The sequence below is a fragment of the Hyperolius riggenbachi genome, chromosome 2, assembly GCF_040937935.1.
Source record: "Hyperolius riggenbachi isolate aHypRig1 chromosome 2, aHypRig1.pri, whole genome shotgun sequence".
Taxonomy (NCBI): domain Eukaryota; kingdom Metazoa; phylum Chordata; class Amphibia; order Anura; family Hyperoliidae; genus Hyperolius; species Hyperolius riggenbachi.
The window spans coordinates 129,404,372-129,430,703 of record NC_090647.1 but is presented as its reverse complement, the minus strand read 5'-3'; the positions used below and the strand labels follow the sequence as shown (position 1 = coordinate 129,430,703).

The 26,332-nt window shown below is 44.4% G+C and overlaps 1 protein-coding gene across 2 annotated transcripts; it reads right to left on the bottom strand.

The window, feature by feature from the left end:
- Positions 1–2,732: 2,732 nt before the first annotated feature.
- Positions 2,733–26,122, bottom strand: METTL1 (methyltransferase 1, tRNA methylguanosine). Of its 2 annotated transcripts, none has more exons than XM_068265140.1 (6): positions 25,893–26,122; positions 17,304–17,470; positions 7,123–7,307; positions 5,562–5,675; positions 4,441–4,542; positions 2,733–3,757 (listed from the first exon to the last, which is right to left on the bottom strand). In XM_068265140.1, the coding sequence occupies exons 1-6, from the start codon at positions 26,021–26,023 to the stop codon at positions 3,623–3,625; spliced, it is 834 nt and encodes a 277-aa protein (XP_068121241.1). In that variant the 5' UTR covers positions 26,024–26,122; the 3' UTR covers positions 2,733–3,622. The 2 variants fall into 2 exon arrangements, with proteins under 2 accessions (XP_068121241.1, XP_068121242.1); XM_068265141.1 differs by having other exon boundaries at positions 25,882–25,970.
- Between the last annotated feature and the right edge of the window lie 210 nt (positions 26,123–26,332).

Sequence of the window (26,332 nt, the reverse complement as noted above, 5' to 3'; positions counted from 1 at the left end):
ACAGGAGGGCAATGGGGGCACACATGGCCATGCAGGCGCAGATCACCACCACAGGCCCCGACTTTGGAAAATACCGGAGGCGTTCGTGCACGAACGGAGCAGCCAGGAATGACGACGACGACGAGGGGGGCTGGAGGAAGCCCCAGGTAAGTATAAATTGACCCTAATCATTCATCTATGGTACACTTTATAGGAAACCTGTAGTGAGTGGTATATGGAGGCTGCCATATCGAATTCCTTCTAAGCATATACCTGGCTGTACTGCTGATCATCTGCCTCTTTTAATACTTTTAGCCATAGACCCTAAACAAGCATGCAGCAGAGCAGATGTTTCTCACATTTTCAGATCTGCCAAAATTAGCTGTATGCTTGTTTATGGTCTGATTCAGACACTACTGCAGCCAAATAGACCCGCAGGGCTGCCAGGCAACTGGTACTGCTTAGAAGGAAATATGGCAACCTCCATACTCTTCTTACTACAGTTGTCCTTCAAGTGAACACAGGCAAGTTTGAAACAGACTTGGTATGAGATTGGCCCATGTTTATCTCATCATATCACATGCCCATGCCGGTACACAAAGTAGAAACATATTTTTAAACCATAACAATTGGCCCCAAACATTTAAGCTATTGGATTACTTATCTGCAAGAATGGTCATCAAAAGATCAGCACATCTAAGGCAAGCAAGTGTACAGATTATCCCATTTATTCGCTGATTGAGATAGAAATTAGCCTGGCTATATAGGCTCGTACACACGTCTGAGTTTCGCAAATGACTCGTCGTTTGAACGCTTAAGTCCAGTCTTATGAGCTGAATGACAGACTGTATACACGCCCGATTTGACGTCCAAAGGACCAGGCGGGTCGTTTGCAAAAATACGACGTATGTACCTTAAGCTATGCAATTTTGAGTTTCAGGTCTTACACAAATCTATTTAATAAGGGACTTCCCTAAACAACATGTTCAATAGTAATTTTAGTCTGGTGGCCATTTTTGACAAGATTGGAAGCTCTGAATCCTATAGAGCCTTCCCGTTCCTCCCTCAGTGTCCTGGTTCAAGTACTGTACCCCATTCAAATTAGCAGCCTCCAGGAACCTGTAGAATACATGCAAAGGGGGTAACAGCGCTGGAAAAAGGACACAGAGGGTCAAACAGGAAGTCTTTATAGGATTCGGCATCTTCCTTCTCCATAGGTCAATTCAGTATCACTTTAAAGAGAGCCCGAGGTGGGCTCAAATGAAAAAAAGTAGGCTACCTGATCTGGGGGGCTGAGCGGATCAGGTAGCCGCAAAAACGCCACTCCTGTGGGCCGCAATGGCCCACTTAACTTTGATGACCTCTGGGTCACGACGCTGCACTGAGAGTGTGTGTATCTCGTAGCATGTGGGGAAGCGGCGGGGGCAAGGCCAGGAAGAGAGAGCGGCCATTAACCCTGCAGGAACACCCCTGGTGGGGGTTTTGAACAGGGAATCCCTCTCCCTGTGTTTACCTCTCATATTGTCGCTAATCTCGGGGGTCTATAGCGTGGCAGTGGCAGTGTGGGGACACAGAGGCATGTTACAAGGCAGAGAACATGCCTCTATGTCCCATCGATTGCCCCCCCACCTCGGGTTCTCTTTAAGACTCAGGACTCTGGAAACAGGGCTAATGCTAGGTACACTCAATGCAATTTTTTTCAATTCAATTTCCCGCTAGATTCTCTCATCTTTTCTTATCAATTTCTATTCACTTCTATAAGAAATCGAGTGGTAAAACAATCAAAATTATTATCGGGCTTGACGGAAATTGTCAATCGAACGCATGTATCGACCGCAAAAACGCAACGTGTGTACCTAGCAGAACAGGCATACAAGACAGCAATTTGCAAACCAAAACAGCCCTGAGTTTTTGGGTTTCCTGCTAAGTATGTACCTCTTGCTGGTGAGTAAAGTCATAAAACTCACTTTCATAAAAATGTGTAGGACACACAGAAACCTATATAATTGCTTAAAGGATTGCCAAGATTAATGATTTTCATTCACAACTCAGAAATGATCTTTGAACAAATTCTGCACAAATTCCTTTCCTGGAGGAATTAGCTAGCGATAATATAGCCCCATTGGAGCTGTGTGCACAGTGTAAACCTAGCAGGCGCCATAACCCCGTCACAGACATGAGGTCTGGCTATAGATGCTTCAACTTATTATATACTTACAGAAACATTCATCTGACAATACTGCTGATATTAAAAATGAACTACTTCATAGTAATGTGAACTGAAAACAACTCTGTAGACAAACATGAACTGAAACAAGATGAAGCTGTTTCTTCCAAGTATCCTGTTGTGCTTCCCTTACCAAGATAACCTTTCCTGGAATAAGTCATGCAGTCACACTCCTGGAACCTTGTACACTGGAAAGCCCCTCATTATTGCAGTAAACAAGACCATCACAGCTGCACAAGAAATCAAGATCTAGACTAGAAGCTCTTTAACCTCCTTAGCGTTATGCCCGACACTGTGTCAGGCATGCCGCTGCAGAGGTTTTTCTGCCAATCAGGACCCGCCAGAATTAATCTATTTGTTTAATTGTGACCGCTAGCTAGTATTGTCTGCCGGCACCCCCCGATTGGCCGCAGAACCCCCCCCCCCCCCCCTCCATTGCCCGCTAGATACATTACCCTGCCGGGATACAGCGGACTAGCAGCCTCCCGCTTAGCTCCGGTCCTCACTATGGGGAGGATCGGGACTGCACATGACATTGGTGACGTCAAAGCGTCATGTACGATCTTCCCCATAGTGAAGACTAGAGCTGAGCGGGGAGGCTGCACCTATGGCGGGATCCAGGCAGGGTAATGTATCCAGCAGGCAAAAGGGGGCGGGGGTTGGGGGTTCCAGAGTTGCCGGCAGACAATACTAGCTAGCTTAGTGCTAGCTAGTATGTCATGGCCACATTTAAACGACGACAGATAATGCAAATCCTCCTGAGCGGCATAACGCTCAGGAGGTTAAGCTGAAAAGTGAACTGTGATGTACCAAAGAAATATAACAGAGAAAGTACGGTAGAATGTCTCCTCCGCTCCAATAAATGAAAAACGCCATTACAACTTATAAGGACAAACCCTTGTTTAAAAAAAAGAAAAATTAAGTGCCTGAAAAGGTTCATAAATGCAAGTTCATTTCCTCTGGGAGGCTCATCAGTCACTAAGCTGTGTCACACTGAGCCAGGTTGATGGGGCATTGTTCTTTGATCACTGTATACAGGACAAGAGGCTAGATTTATTGCACAGAACCTCGAAAGCAATGCAAATTACAGTGTGTCAATAAATTTAACCGGATACTACATCATGCAAGGTGGCTGCATCCAGTAGGAGCTGACACAGGGGTACTGTGATTCTCATAGTACTTTGGGAAAAATGCATGAGGCAATGAGGAGATTTTTAGTTGTAGGCCATGCCAGACCGAAAATATGTTCTAGCTGCCAGACGAGTAAATTCTGAATGGTAAACCTTGACTCTTCACTTTCATTGTTCCTCAGACTTTTGCCATTCTAGTTCTGCCTTGACCCTCACAGTCCTGCCATTCTAGCTCTGCCTCCACATCACAGGCTGCCACATTGGCACTGAAGTCCAGTCACAACAGTTACAGTTCTTGACTTCTGAAAGTTCTGTTTTCTACCCGACAAAATACAGCCAGGAAGTTCTGTCCTTTATTACGCTGAACTTTCTTCCCCTCTTCTGTTGATGTGCCAAGCTTGTCTATGATTAGGTCTCCTGCCTAGGGATAAAAGGGTAAAAAGAAATTTCCATGTCATAATTATCTTTTATACTTAAAGCGGCAACATATTACAAACACAAAGCATAATAAAGCCCCTCTTCACAACAATCTCTTTCCTTGCTTTCCCTAAATGAACACGCTATTCACCCCCTCCTGCTATTACAAAAGAGGCGTGGCTCTTACAGCCAATAAATACCCCAATCCCATTCTAGTGAATGGTTAGTGCGTGGCTATAATGTAGAACTGGAGACAGCCTGCCACGCGACCTCAGTCTTCTCTATGGCAGGGGGGTAAAGCCCAGAAATAGTCTGACTCTAAACAGCCCTCCTTGTGTCTCCTACCTTTTCAAGTACCTCCATTACTGTACATCCATCCTATGGAACTGAGTAAACTCTTGTGAACTCGACTGGCCCAATCTCCATGCTCCCTTTAACTGAGGGAACCATGAAGTTGAGATGTAGATGGGGTGGAGTGAGGCCAGGTTCAGGGCCATTCAATGTGATAGGTGATAGAGGAGGGGGGACATTTTTTGTGGACATAAGCTTTAAATAAAGTACAGTAGTTGATTAAAGGTAATAAGCCACAAAACCATTAGGAAAGTGGCTTACAATCTGACACACCAACAGATACTATAGGTAAATGTAAAAAACAACAAAAAACAACAAAAAAAATAAGCAACTTACTAATTGTTCTTTCGAAAGACGCTCAAAAAGGGGATGTTCTGTGAAGTGTTTCACCATCCAGTCATGGACTTCTTCTACATCTGTGATTGTATACACCAATCCCTGTGGTATAGAGTTATCATTATCACTGCCATTATTATAGTTATATTCATCAAACAAGCAATGAAAGTAAAGTAAATGAAAGTTTCAAGCAACAAAAGTAACGCAGATCCAGACACAGTGCATGAAACCAACTGGTTTACTGTAGAAAAATCTCCATAAACCGCATTCAAAGTCACATTGGTGCACAAACCGGAGAAATATCCAGGGAAGTGGTGTGCGGGCAGGGGGGGGGGGGAGGGGGGGGGGGGGTTTGCAGACAGGGCACTACAGCTATTTTTTTGTCTGTCAGATGCTCGCTTTTGCAATTTTAAAAATTACACAGCAGCTTACTAACTTCCGTGTGTTTACTAATTAAATACATTGCTCCACAATCAAAAAAAAAAAATTGCAACCATTCATGAAAAATAATTATGGAGGATAATGCAGAGTGCCAAAAATGCCAGAAAAATTGTGACAAGTGTGCTCCCTGCCTAAGGCTTCTTTCACACTTGATCCATTACAGTGCACATCCACAGAAATAGGATTTCAATGGTGATGAAAAGTCGCATCACACAGTTTTAGTGCATTGTGACATGTACAGAATAGCATACAGTCCATGAACTGCTTGCTCCGCACCACGACCATTGCCCAGTAACGCACTGCAGGCACGATACTAGAGTACCGGGGGTCAGTCTATTAGCATATTTTGCGGTACTTACACACAGAAGTAACGGTATTATTGCTGTGTGTGCATGATAATTTATCTGCTGCTTAATGAATCATAAGGAGACGGCTGGATTCTTTAGAGAAATCCTTGATGCTAGGAAAAATGTATGGGAATATAAGAAGGACAGCAGAACCTAAGATGGATAGATGGCATATGTGAAGCTCTGAACATGCCTATGCAACAGCTGAAAGAAGCAGTATAATTGACAGACACCTGTGGCATGCAAAAGTCCATATGGTCACAAACAAGCGACTAAACAAATGAGGAGGAGGAAACTACAGTATTCATATCAATCATATTTTATTTCACTCACCCCAACTCTCAGCACATAAGCATATTCGGCCAGCAGAGTAGAGCTGATAATCCGCCACTTATGTTTTGTCTTCTTAAAGTGTGGATCAGGGAAGAGGAAGAACATCTTACTGAGCTGGAAGACAATATGTACATACGTCATGAGCAAAAATACAAACAACTCAACTCACAGACAGAGCGAATCGCTGGCAACTGACAGGATTCAGGAAACTGCCACAAGCTTTCCAAATCCATCTCCAGCCCAGAGGCGTAACAATAGACCCTGCAAGGGATGCAGCCGCAGGGGGGTCCAGAAGGCACAGGGAGCCCCATAGGGGAGAAAGTTGGTATCCCTGTCCTTAGAGACTGACAACTAAGGGTGCAAGGAGAAAAAAAAAACAAAAACAAAAAAACACTTTCCGCACTCTGCGGATAACGAATCATACAAAGTTTTGTAGACTGTCCCTATTCAGTGTGCACTAGGCTCTTGTGTACATTGCCCTGCAACTAGCCCCCCCCCCCCCCCCCCCCCCCTTCCAAGTGATGTGTACTGTAGAGATGCTACTGGAAGAGTCTGCAGAGCCAGTTCTCCACCATGGGGGGTGGACTGAGAGTGTAGTAAGCTAAGGCTGGGAGCTCATCTGTCGGTTTTCTGTCTGCATTTTCTGCAAACCCTGTGTGAAAACATGCACGTTTTATCACAGAAGCTAATGTAATTGATAAAGAAAATGTGTGCAGTGCTTCACTGCTGTCTGTTTTTATCTGCATGGGGAGAACACATTGAAGTGTGCCCTAGCCAATTGAAAAATTTTTGTTCTTAGTTTACTTGTGCAGAAAGCGAGGAAGGGAAGGGGGCCCCATCCAAATTTTTGCAGGGGGTGATTTCTAGTTACGCCCCTGCTCCAGCCATACCTGAATCCCAAGACATATGGATGCTGTTTACAGTATTCATCATGCGGGAGGGTTAGTGTATATTAATGAGCTGCTCAACCTTGCCTAAGAAAAAAACTATACTTTCCAGATTATATATCTGTAGAGGATTTGAAGTCATTTGACAATATACAGACCTATGACTGATCCTGAATTCTCCCTATCTATAGCTGGGAAAGCTGCCCTGTCACCTGTTATGGATGTCGAAATGATGATTGCTAAATAGTGCATAGGCAGAGCCACCAGCCACACAGATGCAATATCTAATCACACTATACGCGCTGCTGTGTGCATTTCAGCAGTGCATATGATGTACGACACGAAAGAACTTCAGAAGTGCACGTATCTGCGTTATTTACCTAGCTGCTCCCAATCACCTCTGCCGTTAGTTTCTGCCGCAATTCCGCAGATAAGGTGATTGGGGACTGGGAACAGCTTGTTCCCATCCGGATCGCTATGCCCGTGATCAATGAAAAGCCAGCATGTCGCTGACGCCAGCATTTCATTCATGTAAACAGACTAACTAGGCATGCCCGATGGGCCCATCGCGACCGACTCCTTAGTAGATCGTGGCCGCGTCCTGGTTAAATTTTGTGGTCTCACTGGGGAAGAGCGTAAATTCTAAAGCAAGGAGCAGAGCACATATAATATACCTGTCCTTTCCTGAAGAAGTTGGGTAAGTATTTCATAGCATTGCTTCTGATGCAGGCAATATTCTGATACTGGCCTGGGTGAGATGTTCTCAGTGACTTTATCCGGTCTTGTACATAGTCAGATACCTTGACACGTATTTCCAGCCCGAGCATTAGTGTATTGGGAAACAAAGGAGACAGCTCCACTGAAAAAAAAAAAACATAATGGACAAGAGAGAAAATGCAGTAAATAAAAAAAGTTAACGTATACTCTTTCAGAATGTGGTTTTTTTTTTTTTTAACAAAATAAAGTTTATTGTACAGAATTTTGTAGTTTACAGGGCATACATACATACATAAGTCATAAAATATAGATATACAAGCACAGCTGTAATACAACTATATAATAATATCAGGGAGAAATTGTAGTTGTACATGTGGAAGAGCATGGCAGCAGGTGTATACATTATAAGGCATAGATCTGATAACGATATGGGATAGGCAAGAATGTAACCAAAAACTCTAATTTCTATGGTTAGGAGTGAAAAAATGTGTTACCGATTTTTACCTGTTCCAAATTAAATGACATTTCTTACTTGAGCCTCTATGTAGATACAAAAGCTTTTTATATAGTAAGGCGGTGCTGACACTTTAAATCCCGTTTTCAAAAGAGTGTGACGTGGGTGATCTAAAGGGTGGCCATCTAAAGGCCACTTCTTGTTTGGCCATTAACAGGACTTCGGATAGAAAGGTTTTTAAAGAATTATCAAGGGCTTCATCTTGTATTACACCAAGGAGGCAGAGAATGGGGTCAGAGTTCATTGGGCAGCCCATCTTATGTAGAAATGTAATGATTTGAGCCCAAAAGGATGAGACAGATGGACATTCCCAAGTCTCAGTTAACCCAAAAAAATAAAAACAAGATTAAAGTGTACCAGAGATCTCACTATGTAAAGATTTGATACTCACCCAAGTCTTCTTCCCGCCCCGTAAACATGTGCGAGTCTCTCGCCGTCCTCCCGCGGTCACCCGTTCAGCCGCGATCAGCCCCGGTAATAGGCTCAGTCGGGTCCAGTCTGGGTCTACTGCGCCAAACTGGGTGGTCAATGCAAATGACAGAACTCCACTTTTACATCAAGGCTTTTGATTCTATGCTGTGGTGATCAAGGTGGCTCATGTCCCTTGTAGATTGGTTGCTAATAGATCTGGCTATTCAAGGCTTAGGCACCTTATGGCTTTTGCAACTGATTTTATATGTTATATTTGTACATTATGAATGATTTATATTAAAGATTTTTGACTTCACATGCACCCAAGAGTCAACCCTTTTCCTAGTTCTTATACATTATAAATTGTTGACATGGTGCATGTGAATTAATTTGTTTATACACTTTTCCTATATTTATAATTGGTGCTGATGCACAGCAACATTGTCTCACCAGACACCACCTTGCCTCATTATGTAGTTTAGTTTTAGTTTTGTATTAAAAACGCCTTTAGACGTCCATAGCAGTCTACAAGTTAAAGGACAACTGAAGTGAGAGGTATATGGAGGCTGCCATATTTATTTCTTTTTAACCTTTAACCAGCTTATACCGTATTATTTACAGTATATCTACACCCCCGGAGACATCCTTTTAGCTCTAGGGGCGTAGATATACGTATCTCCGCCATGACCGCCGCTGCGTGCGCTCCCACTCGACCGCCCGAAGATCATTGATCTGACTGCCCGTGATCAATGTATTTATTAATTTAAGTAATTATATAGCGCTGACATATTATGCAGCACTGTACAGAGTATATTGTCTTGTCACTAACTGTCCCTCAGAAGGGCTCACAATCTAATCCCTACTGTTATAATTTAAGTAGGCCTCAGTTATTTGGACTGAGTTAGTCAAAAAGGCTTGGGGTGCAGACCTGCCCTTTAAGGGGATTTTCTCTTAGAGAGAAAATCTACAGTTCTGTCAGCAGAATGAGGACATACCAAGAAGCTGTTCTATGGACAAGGCCACAGGTCTCACTGACCTCAACATGTACACCACAAGAACAATCAACATAGGCCATGTTTACAAAATACCACATTCCAGTATGTAAGCGAAAGGCATCATTAAATATTAATCGAGTAGGTGTGTACTATGACACCACGAGGGGTCTAAGCCAATAGTCTGGTCTGGGGGATGGCTAAGATGAGGTCACATTTAACTCTTTCCTAGTTGGTATTAAAGAGCCGGGTGGGCGAACGGAGCTCACTCCGATTCCTGCTCTGCTTCCTACTTTCATGCTATCTAGATGCTGACTGGGACCTCTAAGTATTTCCATTCTTTATGTAATCTGATCTAATGTATGCTGTACATAGGTAGTCTAGAGTAACGTAGTCTAGAAAGAAGGTAACTGACTAACATTCAGGAGGAAGGTTAGTCAAGAGCTGTAACGCCAAGAACTTAAACATGAGGATCTGCTTTGCTAGGATATGATGAACTGTATCTGTCTATCTGTGTAGTGAATAAACTCCTTAAATATTGAAGAAGCCTGAGAAAAGTCTATCTCCTGCTTGCTGTAGTGGGATGTGGGTGTCAAAAAAACTCTCTAGTGAAAAGATACAGGAGACAAAAGTGGGAGCCCAATGGTGTAGTATGTCAAAAACAATGGAACGTAATAAAAGTAAGACACTACTTACAAAGGTGGGTTGCAGGGGGGCAACCCCCACAGGAAGCAGGTGGAGACAACAAACCCGACTCCACTCGGGGTGGTCCCTAGGGACCTGGATGCGGTCGCTCTCCTTGGTAAAAGAAAGGGGACAGATATCCGCCGTGGTCGAAGCCACGTGTGGTCTGTACCCACCCCTCAGACGGGTGAGGTAAGGGGGTATGATTGCACAATAAGGGTATAAGAGGCGCCCTGGTGTAATAAAAGCATCTAAAAGCAGTTTAAAAACGGAAAATAAATTTGAGGTAGCTTACCTCAGTGACGAAAAAATCTTTGTATTTTACAAAGGTTTTTATTAGTAGCACAGGCAACGCGTTTCGCGGGTCAGAGCCCGCTTCCTCAGGCCAATAACAGTGCCTACATCAGTAAAAAAAGGCTCCTTAGCATACCAGAATCTTACAATATACATATATATACATATATACAACATAACGTTATTATCACATGAATTGCATATTTACATACTTTCATATCCACTTATGCACACCTACAATGGTGGTCAATATATATATTATCACTAGCTGATTGCCCGGCGTTGCCCGTGTATGTATTTGGCTGGTGTTGGCTCTGCCTACTTTTTCTAACCCTAACACACAATTACTCACTGACCAAGTTTGTGAGCTTTGCGGTCTTTGGTATCAATAATCTGCATTGAAATGAAACAAATCTGATTGGCTGTGTGTGGCTCCACCCCTTTTTCTGAATTTGAACCCCAGTCACCCAATAACCAACTGTACCAGGTTTGAGGCCTGTGCCATTAACAGTTCAAGAATGGTAGCAATTAAATATTCCCCTTGAAAAGCAACAGGTTAAGTTTGATTCACTTTTGTAGGCTGCACCCACTTTTCTGAATATTAATCCCAGTCACCCAGTGACCAACTGTGCAAAGTTTAAAAACCCTGCCATTAACAGAATGGCTGCAGTTTACATTTTCCCAGTGAAAGTTGTAATTGTCTCCACTCACTGATGACCTGGCGTTGCCCGGGTATGTATTTGACTGGTGTTGGCTCCGCCCATTTTCTAACCCTAACACAGAAACACTCAATGACCAAGTTTGTGAGCTTTGGGGTCCTTGGCATCAATAATTTGTATATTCCCATATAAATTAAACAAATCAGGCTGTTTGTGGCTCCACCCCTCTCCAGCATTTGAACCCCAGTCACCCAATGACCAACTGTAGCAGGTTTGAGGCATCTGCTATTAACAGTGTAAAAATGGCAGCAATTTAAATAATCCACTTGAAAATCACAGGTGAATTTTGATTGGCCATTATAGGCTCCACCCACTTCCCCTGAATATTAATCTCAGTCACTCAATGATCATCTGGGCAAAGATTGGGAACATTGAAATAAACAGTGTAAGAAGGGCTGCAGTTTACACTTTCCCAGTGAAATTTGTTTTTGGCACCGCCCACTTTTTGTAACCTGGACACAAAGTCACTAATCAATGCCCAAGTTTGTGAGTTTTGGGGTCCTTGGCATCAATAATTTGTATTTTCCCATGAAATGAAACAAATCTGATTCACTGTTTGTGGCTCTGTCCCCTTTTCTGAATTTGAACCTCAGTGACCCAATGACCGACTGTACCAGGTTTGAGGCTTGTGCCATTAACAGTTCAAGAATGGCAGCAATTTTAATATTCTCCTTGTAAAGTGACATGTGATTTTTGATTGGCATTTTTAGGCTCCACCCACTTTTCTGAATATTAATCCCAGTCACCCAGTAACCAGCTATGCTAAGTTTGAGAACCCTGCCATTAACAGTGAAGAAGGGCTGCAGTATACAATTTCCCAGAAAAATCTGTTTTTAACTCCACCCACTTTTTGTAACCTTGACACACAGTCACTACTCAATGACCAAGTTTGTGAGCTTTTGGGTTCCTGGCATCAAAATTGTGCTAATGGAAGCAGTTTATCCAGCAAAGAAATCTGGCTGTTTTTGGCTCTGCCCCTTTACTGAATTTTAACCCCAAACACTTAACGACCGACTGTAGCAGGTTTGAGGCCTCTGCTATTAACAGTGTGAGAATGGCTGCCGTTTCAATATTCCCCTTGAAAATCAATAGGTGAATTTTGATTGGCTCTTGTAGGCGCCACCTACTTTTCCGAATATTAATCCTAGTCACCCAGTGACCAACTGTGTGAAGTTTGAGAACCCTGCCATTAACATTGTAAGAAAAGCTGCAGTTTACATTTCCCCATGTAAAAAGTTAGTTGTTTTTGGCTCCGCCCACTATTTCTAATCTTGACATACAGTCACTTACTGACCAAGTTTATGAGCTTTGGGGTCTTTGGCATCAATAAGTTGCATTTTACCATTGAAATTAAACAAATCTGATTGGCTGTTTTTGGCCCGCTCCCTTCAGAATTTAAACCCCAGTCTCCCAGTGACTGACTGTAGCAGATGTTAGGCCTCTGCCATTAAGAGTGCATGAATGGCAGCAATGTAAATATTCCCCTTGAAAATAAAAAGGTGAATTTTGATTGGCTGCTGTAGGCTCCACCCACTTTTCTAAATATTAGTCCCAGTCACCCAGAGGCCAACTGTGTCACGTTTGAGAACCCTGCCAATAACAGAATGGCTGAAATCAATCTAACAAATCTGATTGGCTGTTTGTGGCTCCACCCCTTTAGTGAATTTGGACCCCAGTCACCCAATGACTGACTGTATCAAGTTTGAGGCCTCTGCCACTAACAGTGTAAGAATGGTAGCAATGTGAATATTCCCCTTGAAAATCAATAGGTACATTTTGATTGGCTGTTGTAGGCTCCACCCACATTTCTGAATATTCATCCCAGTCACCCAGTGGCCAATTGTGTAAAGTTTGGGAACCCTGCAATGTAAAAAAATGAAGTTGTTGGCCCCGCCCACTTTTTCTAACCTTGACATACAGTCACTCAATTATCAAGTTTACCAGCTTTGGGGTCCTTGGTATCAATACTTTGTATATTCCCATTGAAAAAGAAACAAATCCGTCTGTTTGTGGCTCCGCCCCCTTCCTGAATTTGGACCCTAGTCACCCAGTGACCAACTGTACCAGGTTTGAGGCATCTGCTTTTAACAGTATAAGAGAATGGTAGCAGATGAAATATTCCCTTTGAAAATCAAAAGGTGAATTTTTATTGGCTGTTGTAGGCTCCACCCACCTTCCAAAATCTTAATCTGTCACCCAATGACCAACTGTGCAAAGTTTGAGAACCCTGCCCTTAACTGTGTAAGAATGGCTGCAGTTTATATTTTCCCAGTAAAAGTTGTTTTGGCTCCGCCCACTTTTTGTAACCTTGACACACAGTCACTCAATGACCAAGTTTGTGAGCTGTCAGGTTCCTGGCATCAAATATGTGTGAATGGAAGCAGTTTATCCACCAAGGAAATCTGATTGGCTGTATGTGGCCCCGCCCCTTTAGTGAATTTGGACCCCAGTCACCCAATGACCGACTGTAGCAAGTTTGAAGCCTCTGCCATTAAAAGTGTAAGAATAGCAGCAGTTTAAATATTCCCCTTGAAAATCAACAGGTGAATTTTGATTGGCTGTTGTAGGCTCCACCCACTTTCTTGAATCTTCATCACATTCACCCAGTGACCAACTGTGTCAAGTTTGAGAACTCTGTGATTAACAGTCTAAGAATGGCTGCAGTTTACATTTTCCCATTGAAAATGAACGGCTGAAATTTGATTGGCTGTTTTATGCTCCGCCCACTTTTCCTGGATTTGTAACCTCGGTCCCCAAGTGACCAACTGTGCCAAGTGTGGGGACACTGGCTTGATTACTGTGAGAATGGCAGCCTTTTACATTTTTTCCATTGACTTGAATGGGTGGAATCTGATTTGCAGTTTGTAGCTCCGCCCAGGTGTGCAGGGGGGCCGCGAGACCCCCAGAACATATCATCCCAGGTAGTAAGGGTGATCGCGGCACATACACACACACACACACACACACACACACGATTTTATATATATATATATAGATTAATTGGGAGTATTGAAAACTGATACAGTTATTAGTATTCAGGAGGCGTGCATAAATAAAAATGCTGCAAATGTATGCATCTAGAAACCATTATAAAAAATGAACAAGTAGTGAATAAATAATAGAATTGCAGCAAATCAATGTATATAAAAATCCTAAGGAAGTGATAAGCGCAGACCATGGAGTCTTGCACTGTCTGCTGTGTGTTCCTTTCTCCCTAACTTCCCTCTCTATATAGAGCTGGCCAAGTCTTTTTAGTACCACATTTTTTATCACCTATTGATTCATGTATGTAAATAATTTTATTACAACTCCTATGAATCCCCCTAGATTTCTATACATACAGACTTGCAGCAATTTTATTTGCAATGACATTTCTTATCACTCCCTTAGGATTTTTATATACATTGATTTGCAGCAATTCTATTATTTATTCACTACTTGTTCATTTTTTATAATCGTTTCTAGATGCATACATTTGCAGCATTTTTATTTATGCACGCCTCCTGAATACTAATAACTATCAGTTTTCAATACTCCCAATTAATGATAATATATATATGGACCACCATTGTAGGTGTGCATAAGTGGATATGAAAGTATGTAAATATGCAATTCATGTGATAATAACGTTATGTTGTATATATGTATATTGTAAGATTCTGGTATGCTAAGGAGCCTTTTTTTACTGATGTAGGCACTGTTATTGGCCTGAGAAAGCGGGCTCTGACCCGCGAAACGCGTTGCCTGTGCTACTAATAAAAACCTTTGTAAAATACAAAGATTTTTTCGTCACTGAGGTAAGCTACCTCAAATTTATTTTCCGTTTTTAAACTGCTTTTAGATGCTTTTATTACACCAGGGCGCCTCTTATACCCTTATTGTCCTGCTTGCTGTGTTGAGAGTCAAGTTATCTCACAGTCCGTGAGATGCAACTATAAGAAGTTGCTGGTGTCGAAACAAATAGGTGATTTATAACACCTACCATAGTCATATGTCTATGTATCGTGTAGTCGTGTATATATATATATATCATCATCTAGGGCCAATTAACTTATCTGTATGTTTTTGGGATGTGGGAGGAAACCGGAGTGCCCGGAGGAAACCCACGTAGACACAGGGAGAAGATACAAACTCCTTGCAGTTGACCTGGCTAGGATTCGATTCGAACTAGGGACCCAGCATTGCAAGGCGAGTGCGCTAACCACTACGCCACCGTGCTGCCCCAACATCAACAAGGTGCTGTTTTCATTGACTAGAACAGAAAGTGAAAGCATACACTAGTTACTTCCGTTAACACGCGTATGCCGTAAAAGACACACAATCAAAAATAAACTGGGGGGACATCCAGTGGCCAAATAGTAAAGTTACACCTACATACACATCCCATTAAAATACCCATTAATTAACCCCTTACCTCCCCTCCAATAGTTACCAAATTAAAACCCATAAAAAAAAATTACATAAATAAAAATAGTTACCTGAGGGACCAAATTTTTAATATGTATGTCATGAGGTTATATTACTGTTATTTTGCAAAGGGAAAAAAAAGGGGGGCTTATATTTAGTGACGGATGTAAAACTTAAAATACACCTTTATTTCCAAATAAAATATTCCCAGTCGCCATGGCGAAGAACGGAAAGACGTCATCGACGTCGTGACGTCATAGGGAGTCCCGATCCACCTCTCAGCGCTGCCTGGCACTGATTGGCCAGGCAGCGCATGGGGTATGAGGGGGGGGGGCCCTATTACGCGGCGGCGAGAGGAGAAACACGCAGCTAGCAAAGTGCTAGCTGCGTGTTTCAAAAAAAAAAAAATGATTCAAATCGGCCCAGCAGGGCCTGACCAGTGGCCTCCGGCGCCTCTGGTCCAGAACGCTAGGGAGGTTAAGCATAAAATAATTCTTAGCAATACGTAGCACCAAAAGAAAGCCTAAGGACCCGTTTTCACTGGAGCCGCACGCCTCTGCACTTCTGTGTCTGTGGCGACGCAGACGAATCCCATCAGCCGTGCCATGCACGGCTATGGGATACGCAGCCTCCCGCACCATTTCGGATCGCAATGTCGGCTGAATCGCTAGCGCAAGCCATTCGGCCGGCGGTGTCATTGTACCCTATGGCAGAGTTTCCCTGCGCGATTTGCCTGTGGGAAAACTCTGCAGATTCAGCACGGAAACTGCGCCAGTGGATTGGTGGCAAAGAAAAACACCAAGGTATAAATTATTGTGTGTGATTAGTAGTGTCATTGGCTAATGAAAGGGAGGAGTGTTGAAAGGTAAAAATTGTTCTGGTTCATAAGGGGAAAAAACCCTAAGTGGCGATCTTGTTAAGCAATAACAGTTGCCTGGCTATCCTGCTGATCCTCTGCCTCTAATACTTTTAAAGAGAACCCGAGGCAATTCCTTTGGGGGCAGACAGGACACAGAGGCATGTTCTCTGCCTCATGACATGCCTCTGTGTCCCCACACTGCCGCTCTCTATTCCCCCCCCCCCCCCCCCCCCCGCTATAGCCCCCCGGAATTAGCGACAATATTTGTCGCCATCTCCGAGAGTAAATAGAGGAGAGGGATTCCCTGCTCAAAACGCCCGACAGGGGCATTCCTGCAGGCTTTCCAGAGCTGCCATTGGACAACTCTCTCTTCCTGGTCATGCCTACTGCCACTCCCTGCACGCTGGGAAAGAGAGATCAGCACCAGAGGTCACGAAAGTGAAAGTGGGCCAGTGCGGCCCACAGGATTGACAGAGAGTGCCAATTATGGCTACCGGATCTGCTCAAACCATTTTTTTTTATTTTTTTTAAATGAGCCCACATTGGGCTTCTGTAAACATAGACTCTGAACAAGCATGCAGCAGATCAGGTGTTTGACATTTTTGTCAAATCTAACAAGATTAGCTGCATGCTTGTTTCTGGTGTGATTCAGACACTACTACAGTAGCAGTACACTAGCAGGGCTGCCAGGCAACTGGTATCGCTTAAAAGGAAATAATTATGACAGCCTCCATATCCCTCACTTCAGTTGTCCTTTAAGCACGGAACTTATGTGACCATCAGAAGAGACGGCTGAATGGCAAAAGAAGTGAATAGTCTCAGTGCAAGAGTGGAGCATGCCATCCTTTGCAAAATGGTGTCATGGTGGTCTCATCCTTCCTCGCTGACTGTTTTACAATAGGTCCCCTAATGCACTGATTTACTGGCAGTCAGCAGTGTGCACAGATGCAGCCTCTTGGTACTGTAACCCTGTAAAGATTGTGGCTGCAGTCTTCTTCAGGCCACTGCTCTATTTCACTACTGTAGAGTGAATTAAGGGGTGACACAAAGGTAAGTACAGCAGTGGAAGCCGGAACATATAGGCAGTATGGAGCAGTGTGTATTCATCAAGAGTCCTATAAGCTGTCACTCATACCAGGAAGTCATCAGCAAAGATTATAACAAAATAAAACAGTTCTTTGTATTCCAGCACCAAGACACCAATGCTATGTACAAAGCAAAACAGTGTGTGCATCCTGCTCAGACGTAATCATTATACCTAGTAAACCACCATATCCACAGCCAATGTCTGCAAATTCCACCTGAGGCTCTTGTGTCTTCACTTCCCTCAAGTCCTGGTCATCATCACGAGTTTTATCTGAAGATAAAGGCTTAAAATATTCAGGGTAATGTTCTGACCAATCCATTTGGTTAGGATTTACTGGGCTGAAAATAAATTGACAAAAGCACAGACTGTCAGACCACAAATTGGAATTGATTCACTAATAAAATTGTATCTACAGTCATCATAAGTAAATGTTACAGACTTACTATGACAATTCTTCACCATACACTAATGTACATATCATTCGACAGGATTGCCATTTTTGTGAACATAAACTGTTGCATTAGCCCAGTTACATTCAAATGAAGTTAACAGTCAACCTACTGTATGTATTGCTTGCATTGTTTTTGACCCACCATGTCGCGTATCGAGATGAATGGGAGCATTCATCTCGCGTCGTTTACCATTGATTGCTCAAGTGCCAAAGTCAATCGAGTTTTCTGTGATGCATGTAGCTTTTTGGTGTCGGCAGGGTTCGCAGTTACTGTATCTACATAGGGGCTAAAAACGTAATGACGAATCGACAATGCAAACAATGCCAAACTCAAGGGTTAATACGAAAGTACCAAATAAACACTTCTTACGTACAATAACTCTGCCCAGTGTTTTCACACATTTACAAAGTCAATGGGCTCTATTCACAAAACTTTTCATAAATGACTTATAACCTATTTGATAAAAATAACCTTTCAGCACATTTACAAGCCAAATAATCACTCAAAGTAAGTTGTTCCTGATTAACTTCATTTCAATATTACTTTTCTTACCTTAATTATATTATATTTGTGTGCTTTGGGATTTTAAAAAAGTAACATAGATAAGGTGAAAACAGAGGAAAACCGGTGAAAAAGCTTTGTGAATCAATGCCAATAGCTACAATTAAACTATCACATCTCTATGGTCTGCAAAATAAAAGGTTAGACCATTGTAAGTAGACCCATTTTCACTTCAAAGCTACAGTGAATTTTCAAAGCACACCTGAACCATGAAAAAGAGGCGATTTTAACTTACTTGGGGGCGCTTTTTGAGGTCCCCTCCGTTGTCCTGTTGTCACCCTAATTAAAGTATCAGATTCAACTGAGTCACGCGCTACAGTGCATGTGCTGTCCCAGCCGCACATCTCCTCATTAGAGTTTCTGTAGCCAGGAACATTCTGCATGGTTACAAGTCTTTCCAGGTCACATATGTGCATAACATTACGTGAATGCGATCGAAGGGCCCGTGGCCAGGACAAATTAGGAGTGACAGCAGCACAACAGGGGACCCGGAGGTCATTGCAGGGCCTCAAAGGGCAAGGGAAAGGGGGGGGGGGGGCTTAAAGAGACACTGTAACATCAAAAAGTTCCCCTGGGGGTTCTCACCTCGGGAGGGGGAAGCCTCAGGGTCCCAATGAGGCTTCCCACGTCGTCCTCTCTCACACGGGGGTCTCGCTGCAGCTCTCCGAACAGCGGCCCGACAAATCCATTAGCTTGTTCATTATTACCTTTCCAGGCTCCAGCGGGGGCACTGTTGCGGCTTTCGGCTCCGAAGTAGACGGAAATACCCGATCTCAGTCTGGTCCGCTCTACTGCGCAAGCGCCGGAGACTTGCGCCTGCGCAGTAGAGCAGCCCCAATGGCGATCGGGTATTTATGCCTATTTCAGAGCCAAGAGCCGCCACAGCGCCTGCGCAAGAGCCGGGAAGGTAAATATTTACATCGCCGCTGTTCGGAGGGCTGCAGCGAGACCCCCGAGGGACGGAAGACGGCGTGGGAAGCCTCATTGGGACCCTGAGGCTTCCCCCTCCCGAGGTGAGTACCCCCCCCCGGGAACTTTTTGATGTTACAGTTTTTCTTTAAAGTAGAAGTAAAATTCTATTTCCTTTTTCCGCAGTTCAGGTTTGCTTTAAGGAAAACCAAGACAAATCAAGTCTCAGGATTTATACTTACCAGGGGCTTCCCCCAGCCCCCTTGAGGCCATTCATTTTCCTCACCATCTCCCTGAGCCACTCCAGTCCCTCGATAAATGGCCCAGTACACAGGCAGAGTCCCACATGCGCTGCCCTATTGTACTCCCGTGGCTGGGAGCATTCTACACCTGCAATGTATTCTACCAGCAACGGTGAAGCATATACGCCCAGGCCGGACAATGAAAGGCAACACCGGGCCCGTCCAGCGGGGACCAGAACGGCAGGTACACGTGAGAAATCCACCAGCATCAAGCATTTTATGATCCTTAGGCTATATTCATAACATATACACATAAACTTATGCCATGCCCAGGGATGTGGAGTCGGAGCAATTTTGGGTACCTGGAGTCGGTGTCAGATGATTTTTGTACCAAATCCATAGCCCTGGTAAGTACTAGACTAAGGATCAAACATTGCGAGATATACTTAAGTGGGTATAATCCGAATGGACAAACACCAACAACCTTATTCAGAACATATCTATACAAAATCTTTATTAATCAAATATTATTAGATAAAATTCACATTAAAAATGTACCCCTGTCCCACCTGCCTCCCTCACCAATTAAGAACCACCCCACTCCCCCCTCCACCCCGTCTGCCCACCAGGCCCCAAAGGATTGCAAAGAAAGATATAGCATATGCATATAACACTCTGCAACAAGTTGCAGATATTAACGTCCACCTGAGCTCAAGGTGAAAAAATATATATGTATAGTGGACCAACAGACTGTATGCAGTTCGTCAATATGCAATATGATCCATGAGGAGCATTAATCTCAATGAGCACTGATTCAAAAAGTTCCACAGATGCATGCAATTCAGAGGAAATGGACACAGTTCAGCGATTGCAACAAGCCAGGAAAGCTTAACGGTTAGTCATCAGCCAATATGAGAGCGGAGAGCCTCTCTCCAAGCAGCCCCGCAGTACAGCAAGCCATGCGATGAAGCCCACACCGTATCATAAAAGTGGCCACCTTATGCATAGTAGTCGTAACCTCAATGGCTCATTGCAGCATAAGCATCCATACAGCCAGCATGATTATATCTCACATGATCAGTCTTTTTGTGTGTGTGGCATCGGAAGTCTTTCATAATTTGTGCCCAGAGGGCTGCTTACGTCTCCTGCTGCTGAGTTGGATGTCCGGTAAGTGCTGGTGTCCAGCTGGTGGGGCTAACAGCCCTGTGGATCTCCTGGGAGAGCGGTATGCCTTGATGGAGGCCAAATGGCTAGGCAGGTCCACAATGGGGGAAGGTTCAGGTCGGGACGCAGCACATGCGTACCCTCGACCGGTTTCGCCGGACTTCCGGCTTCCTCTGGAGACACGTCAGTTCACTGTGTTGTCTCCAATTTATTCCCCCCACCGGGCGGGGAGTATGGCCCAAGCCACGCCCACCCCCTCCCGCGGCCAATGACGGGCGGGAGGGCGGGCCCGGCCGACACAGCGGGGCGGTATATTTGCCACACACCCGATGCGTCAGCTCGGCCATGCCCACCCGCCTAAACACACGCCAGGGCAGCGGGGCGGAGCAGGCAGACACACCGAGACGGCGCAAAGGCAACCATCACGGCGCGTCCGCAAAGGCAACCATCACGGCGCGTCCGCCAAGCCCTGCCCCCCCCCCCCCCCCCGCCCGAACCGCCGCCGGAGGGGGCGGGCGAGACCAGACGCCACAATCCCCAGACCACCACCAGGAGAGAAGACATCGGAGACAGCCAGTGGTAAAAGGTCCCATTGTCCCTAAATATATAGTTTATCAAACAGACCTCAAACTTGTACACCCATCCTAATCAATACTAGACTAAGGAATTGGAGTTGTGGACATTTTGGGTAGCTGGAGTCAGAGTCAATGCTTTCATAAATTGAGGAGTTGGAGTTGGATTATTTTTGTACCGACTCCACAGCCCTGGCCGTGCCACAGACAGCACTTACGCTTTCACCATCTGCGGAACAGGAACCCCATTCAACAACAACAACAACAAATAACATTTGTAAAGCGCTTTTCTCCCGTGGGACTCAAAGCGCATAAGCATGGCTCCGACCATCGTGGTACAGAGGAAGAATTTTATAAATCTGGAAATGCCAGGCTAAACAGGTGGCTTTTCAGTCTGGATTTGAATAGCTCCAGGGATGGTGCTGTCTTTACTGGGTGTGGTAGGGAGTTCCAAAGAGTAGGGGCAGCATGACAGAAGGCTCTGTCTCCAGATTTTTTGAGGTGCACTCTGGGAGTGACCAAGTTTATAGAACTTGCTGATCTGAGGTTGTGAGAGGTGTGGTGCAGCTTCAGCAAGTCCTTCATGTATCCAGGGCCCAGATTGTGCAGGGATTTGAATGTCAGCAGTCCAATCTTGAAGAGTATTCTCCATTCTACTGGTAGCCAGTGCAGTGAGCGAAGGATCGGTGTAATGTGACAGTGGCGAGGCTGGTTTGTTAGCAATCTGGCAGCAGCATTCTGCACTAATTGCAGGCGACGCAGGTCCTTTTTGGGGAGGCCAGCATAAAGGGCATTGCAGTAGTCCAGCCGTGATGTGATGAAGGCGTGGACTAGGGTTTGAAGATCCTCTGGGGGAATCAGATGTTTAATCTTTGCAATGTTCTTCAGATGAAAGAAGGAAGATTTAACTATAGATGAAATTTGGTTTCTGAAACTCAATTCCCCATCGATTAGTACGCCAAGGCTGCGCACATGGTTGGAGCTGTTTATGTCTGAATTCCCAATCCTGATTGGTGTTGCTTTAGGATAGAGCTGTTTTGATGGCGAGCACTGGCTTTGGACAAACAGGACCTCAGTTTTGTCAGCATTCAGTTTCAACCAGTTATCATTCATCCATGCCTGAAGCTCAGCTAAGCAAGAGTTTATTTTTGGGGTAGGGTCTGTTCCACCAGGTTTGAAGGACAGGTATAGCTGTGTGTCATCGGCGTAGCAGTGGTACGTCAGGCCATGTCGTTGGATAAGTGTACCGATTGGCAACATGTAGATTGCAAACAGCAGAGGGGATAGGATTGATCCTTGTGGCACTCCGAATTGTAGAGGTGCAGGTTTGGACATTATAGGTCCTAGGGATACTCTCTGTGTTCTGTCAGTCAGGAATGATCTGAACCACTGGAGGACTGATCCACTGATGCCACAGTACTCCTGCAGTCTGTTAAGCAGGATTTTATGGTCAACTGTATCAAAAGCAGCTGAGAGATCCAACAGGATTAGGATGGAGCATTCCCCTCTGTCCCTTGCCATGAGCAGATCGTTGCAGCTTTGGATGAGGGCTGTTTCACAGCTGTGGTGTTTCTTAAAGCCAGATTGTAGAGGGTCCAGGATGTTGTTTACTGACAGCCTGGTTTCAAGTTGCAGATAGACAGCCTTTTCAATAACTTTACCTAAGAAGGGGAGGTTGGAGACAGGTCTGTAGCTGCTCATAGCATCTGGATCCATGGAAGGTTTTTTAAGAAGGGGCTTGATGATTCCTTCTTTTAGAGAGGTAGGAAACCTCCCTGCTTGCAGAGAGCAATTTACTATTTTGTGAAATGCTGGACCAAGCAGGTCAGGGCATTTCAGCATATGTTTAGTTGGTCCAGGGTCCAGGTCGCAGGTTGTCTGGCGGAGACGACAGAGGATGTCTGAGATCTCTTCCTCACTAATACTTTTGAAGTCAGTCCAGGGTGTTAGGTTGTTTTTGCAGCTATTTCCATTAGTTGCATGAGTCTTGGGTGCTGTGGACTGAATGAGAGACCGAATAGAAGATACTTTGTCAGCAAAGTAGCAAGCAAATTTCTCACATAGCTCCTTTGAGGGAGTTATAGTGGGTTTTAGACAGGATGGATTACATAGTCTATCAACTGTGCGGAATAGTTGGGCTGGTCTGTTGGCGGCCTTTGCGATCTCCTGTGATAGGTAGGAGGATTTTTTCTTGGTGATCGCATTTTGGTAGCTTTCCAGGTGAGAGACAAGGGTGTGTTTATCTTTTGAATTCTGAGATTTTCGCCACTTCCTTTCTAGTCTGCGCACTTCTTTCTTTATGTCCTTTAGTGAGCTGTCAAACCACCGTGCATGGTGAAGTGGTGTAGATCGTTTGATGCGAACTGGAGCGAGGGCGTCATAGGCAGATGACACTGCATGGTTGTATATCAGGACCATGGAGTCTGGGTCTGCGCAATGATTGGTTAATGCGTCGAAGTTGAGGATATTCTGAACGTGCTGGGGTGAGACATCTTTCAGTGAACGGTATTTTATGAGTTCTTTCCCTCTGTGTTTTATCGCTGGTGCTGTCAGAGAGAAGTGGATGGTGTGGTGGTCTGACCATACCACTGGGTTTATATCCATGTGTGATATTAAAAGTCCGGAATGAAATATAAGATCCAGGGTGTGCCCTTTCGTGTGGGTGGGGAGGTTGACAGCCTGAGAGAGACCCAGTTCACTCATTATGAGAAGTAGTTCACTTCCTAGCTGGGAGTCGTGATCATCCACCCATGCATTGAAGTCTCCCAGGATGATCCATCTAGGGTGTTCCACTGTTACGCAGGATAAGAGTTCAGATATTTCCTTAAGAAAGGCTGGACCATTTTTTGGGGGGCGGTATATGAGCAATATGTTGATGTTTACTTCTGCTGACAGTTGAGCTGCAAGACATTCAAAGGTTTCAGTGGGGCCTATGGGCAGGGGCCTTATGTTCAAAGAGGATCTGAAGCATATGGCAACCCCCCCACCCTTGCCGACTTGTCTCTCACAGTGCAAGATTGAATAATTGGCCGGCACGGTTGCTTCAAGAGTTGGGCCTGCATGCTTCCCAAGCCAGGTCTCTGTCAAAAAGGTCAAATCAGAGAGCTCTATTAGGTCATGTATAGTTGCAGACATGTCTACTGCATCCGACAAGTCATAATAACAACACTATTATATTATATTATGACATGTCCATCTTCTGTTCGGTGCCCACAGAAATTGTGCAGGTTGTAACTTTGCAATTCATTTTTCAGACCAGATTACTTTTTAAATGTTCTTCTGTGAATGGGTCCCATTTATAACACTGAATCTGCCACTATCCATTTGTCCACTGACGACCTGCCTGGACACAGTTCCTTTTTTTTATTATTATTGTAATTTTTTTAAATGTTTGAACATTAGAGATAATTTAATACATATTCACAATTTTTCTCCCTTAAACTTTTAGGCAAATGTACTTGTAACATTAAGGTTGCACTCTATGGAATTCATCATCAATAATGCAAAAATACACAGATCTAGAAAAATGGAGCGCTCTATAGTGCATTAACCAAGGATGAGCTATATTCGCAATAAATCATTATACTTGCCTCGCTAGAGGGTGGGCGTGGCTGGGCGTCAGCGTGCGGGTGACGACATTACGCGTTTCGGCGCTCTGTGCCTTCGTCAGCCGCATGCTGCTTTAGTACACCCCCAGCCCTGTGGTCATGGTAACAGAAGACTCCAGGCCACGCCAAAATGTGAGAGTGCCTGTCGTAACTAATAGTTACTAGGATCTAGGGATCAGGTGACAACATGTGTTTTATGATGGTTTTTCTTTTTAAAGCACAATATTGATTGTTTAAGAGCAATTCTGAGTTTTTATGCTGAGCAGCTGTGGGGCTCTGTATGGTTTATTGTTTTCCCATGGTTTTTGTTTTATAAGAACAGGCTCAGACTTACTAGATGATTTTTAATGTTTGTGAGATGATATATATATATATATATATATATATATATATATATATATATATATATATATATATAATATATTTGTATGTTTTACTTATGTATGCAACCTATTTTATTATACATACATTTATGCCTTATATGTTGGTACTTTTAATAATGGACAGCACGCTGTGTGCCAGCATTCTACTTCGGATATCACAGCCTGATTTTGCGTATGCAAAAGTCCATGCCCCTTCCCCCCGACCTTGGCCGCTAGTCAATAAAGCTCTCACATTTTGGCGCGGCCTGGGGTCTTCTGTTTCTATGACCACAGGGCTGGGGGTGTACTAAAGCAGCGTGCGGATGCGGCTGACGTCATCTGACGAAGGTGCACGGCGCCGAAACCCGTAATGACGTCACCCGCACGCTGACGCCCAGCCAAGCCCACCCTCTAGCAAGACGGCTTCCCGGACATCGCGCTGCTGGCCACAGCGCGTTGCCATCTACTACCTGGGTTGGAAGCGGTTGGCTGTACCGCTGAAATGAGGTTTTTTTTACCACATCTTAGTAAGTATAATGATTTATTGCAAATAAAGCTCATCCTTGGTTAATGCACTATAGAGTGCTCCATTTTCTAGATCTATATATTTGTCTCCAATGTTTGGAGCAGCACAGTGCATAGAACCGAGGAGGAGACAGCAACTGTGAGAGTGACTGTGGTTCCCGGACAAGAGCGCAAGGATTTTTCTCGTTTATGGGACTAATGCAAAAATAGCCTGCATTTTTTCATCCCATGCCAGTTTTTTTTGTTCCCTTATGAAATACATACATACACGCCTACATGTGGTCGCACTTTGGTACTACAAGTTCCAGCACGACCCCAGTGCAGCGTCAGCAAATACCTGACGTATATAAGCACCTTGAACTCACTATTTGAAGGAGTGATCGGCCATCGGGTTAGAATGGGCTCTCTGCCTGTAGTAGCGCTTCTGCGGACGGGGCACGGCCATCCCCGGCTCGGGCACAGCAGCAGCGCTGAGCTGCATCGCACTCTCAGACATGACAGCACCGCTCCAGTACACCGAAACAGAAACACACAACCCACGTGTCTACACCGGTAAGAACTAGGAAGCAGCGTGCTTGTGGACGGTCGCGCCTTGGTGACGTCACGGTCACATGATCGCGCTGTTAATGCAGAGACTGTGCGGAAGTTCCCTGTTCGAGAATCTTGGGGAGGACTTCTGGCCAGTGGTCACAGGGTGGACCAGCTCCAGAAAAATGGAGTAAAACTTGTGCAAAGCATGTGGAAGCTGTTACTTCAGAGCGTCCAGTCAGAATCCTTTCACTGAGATACTTTTGATGCAGTTTTC

What these genes read in the sequence shown, in the direction of transcription:
- METTL1 (XM_068265140.1), bottom strand. Translation starts at nt 26,023, where the DNA reads ATGTCTGAGAGTGCGATGCAGCTCAGCGCTGCTGCTGTGCCCGAGCCG. An exon ending in ACTTCTTCAGGAAAGGACAG is followed by an intron (nt 5,676 to 7,122) that starts GTATATTATATG and finishes ATTGTCTTCCAG; the next exon opens with CTCAGTAAGATGTTCTTCCT. An exon ending in GTCTTTCGAAAGAACAATTA is followed by an intron (nt 3,758 to 4,440) that starts GTAAGTTGCTTA and finishes TTTTATCCCTAG; the next exon opens with GCAGGAGACCTAATCATAGA.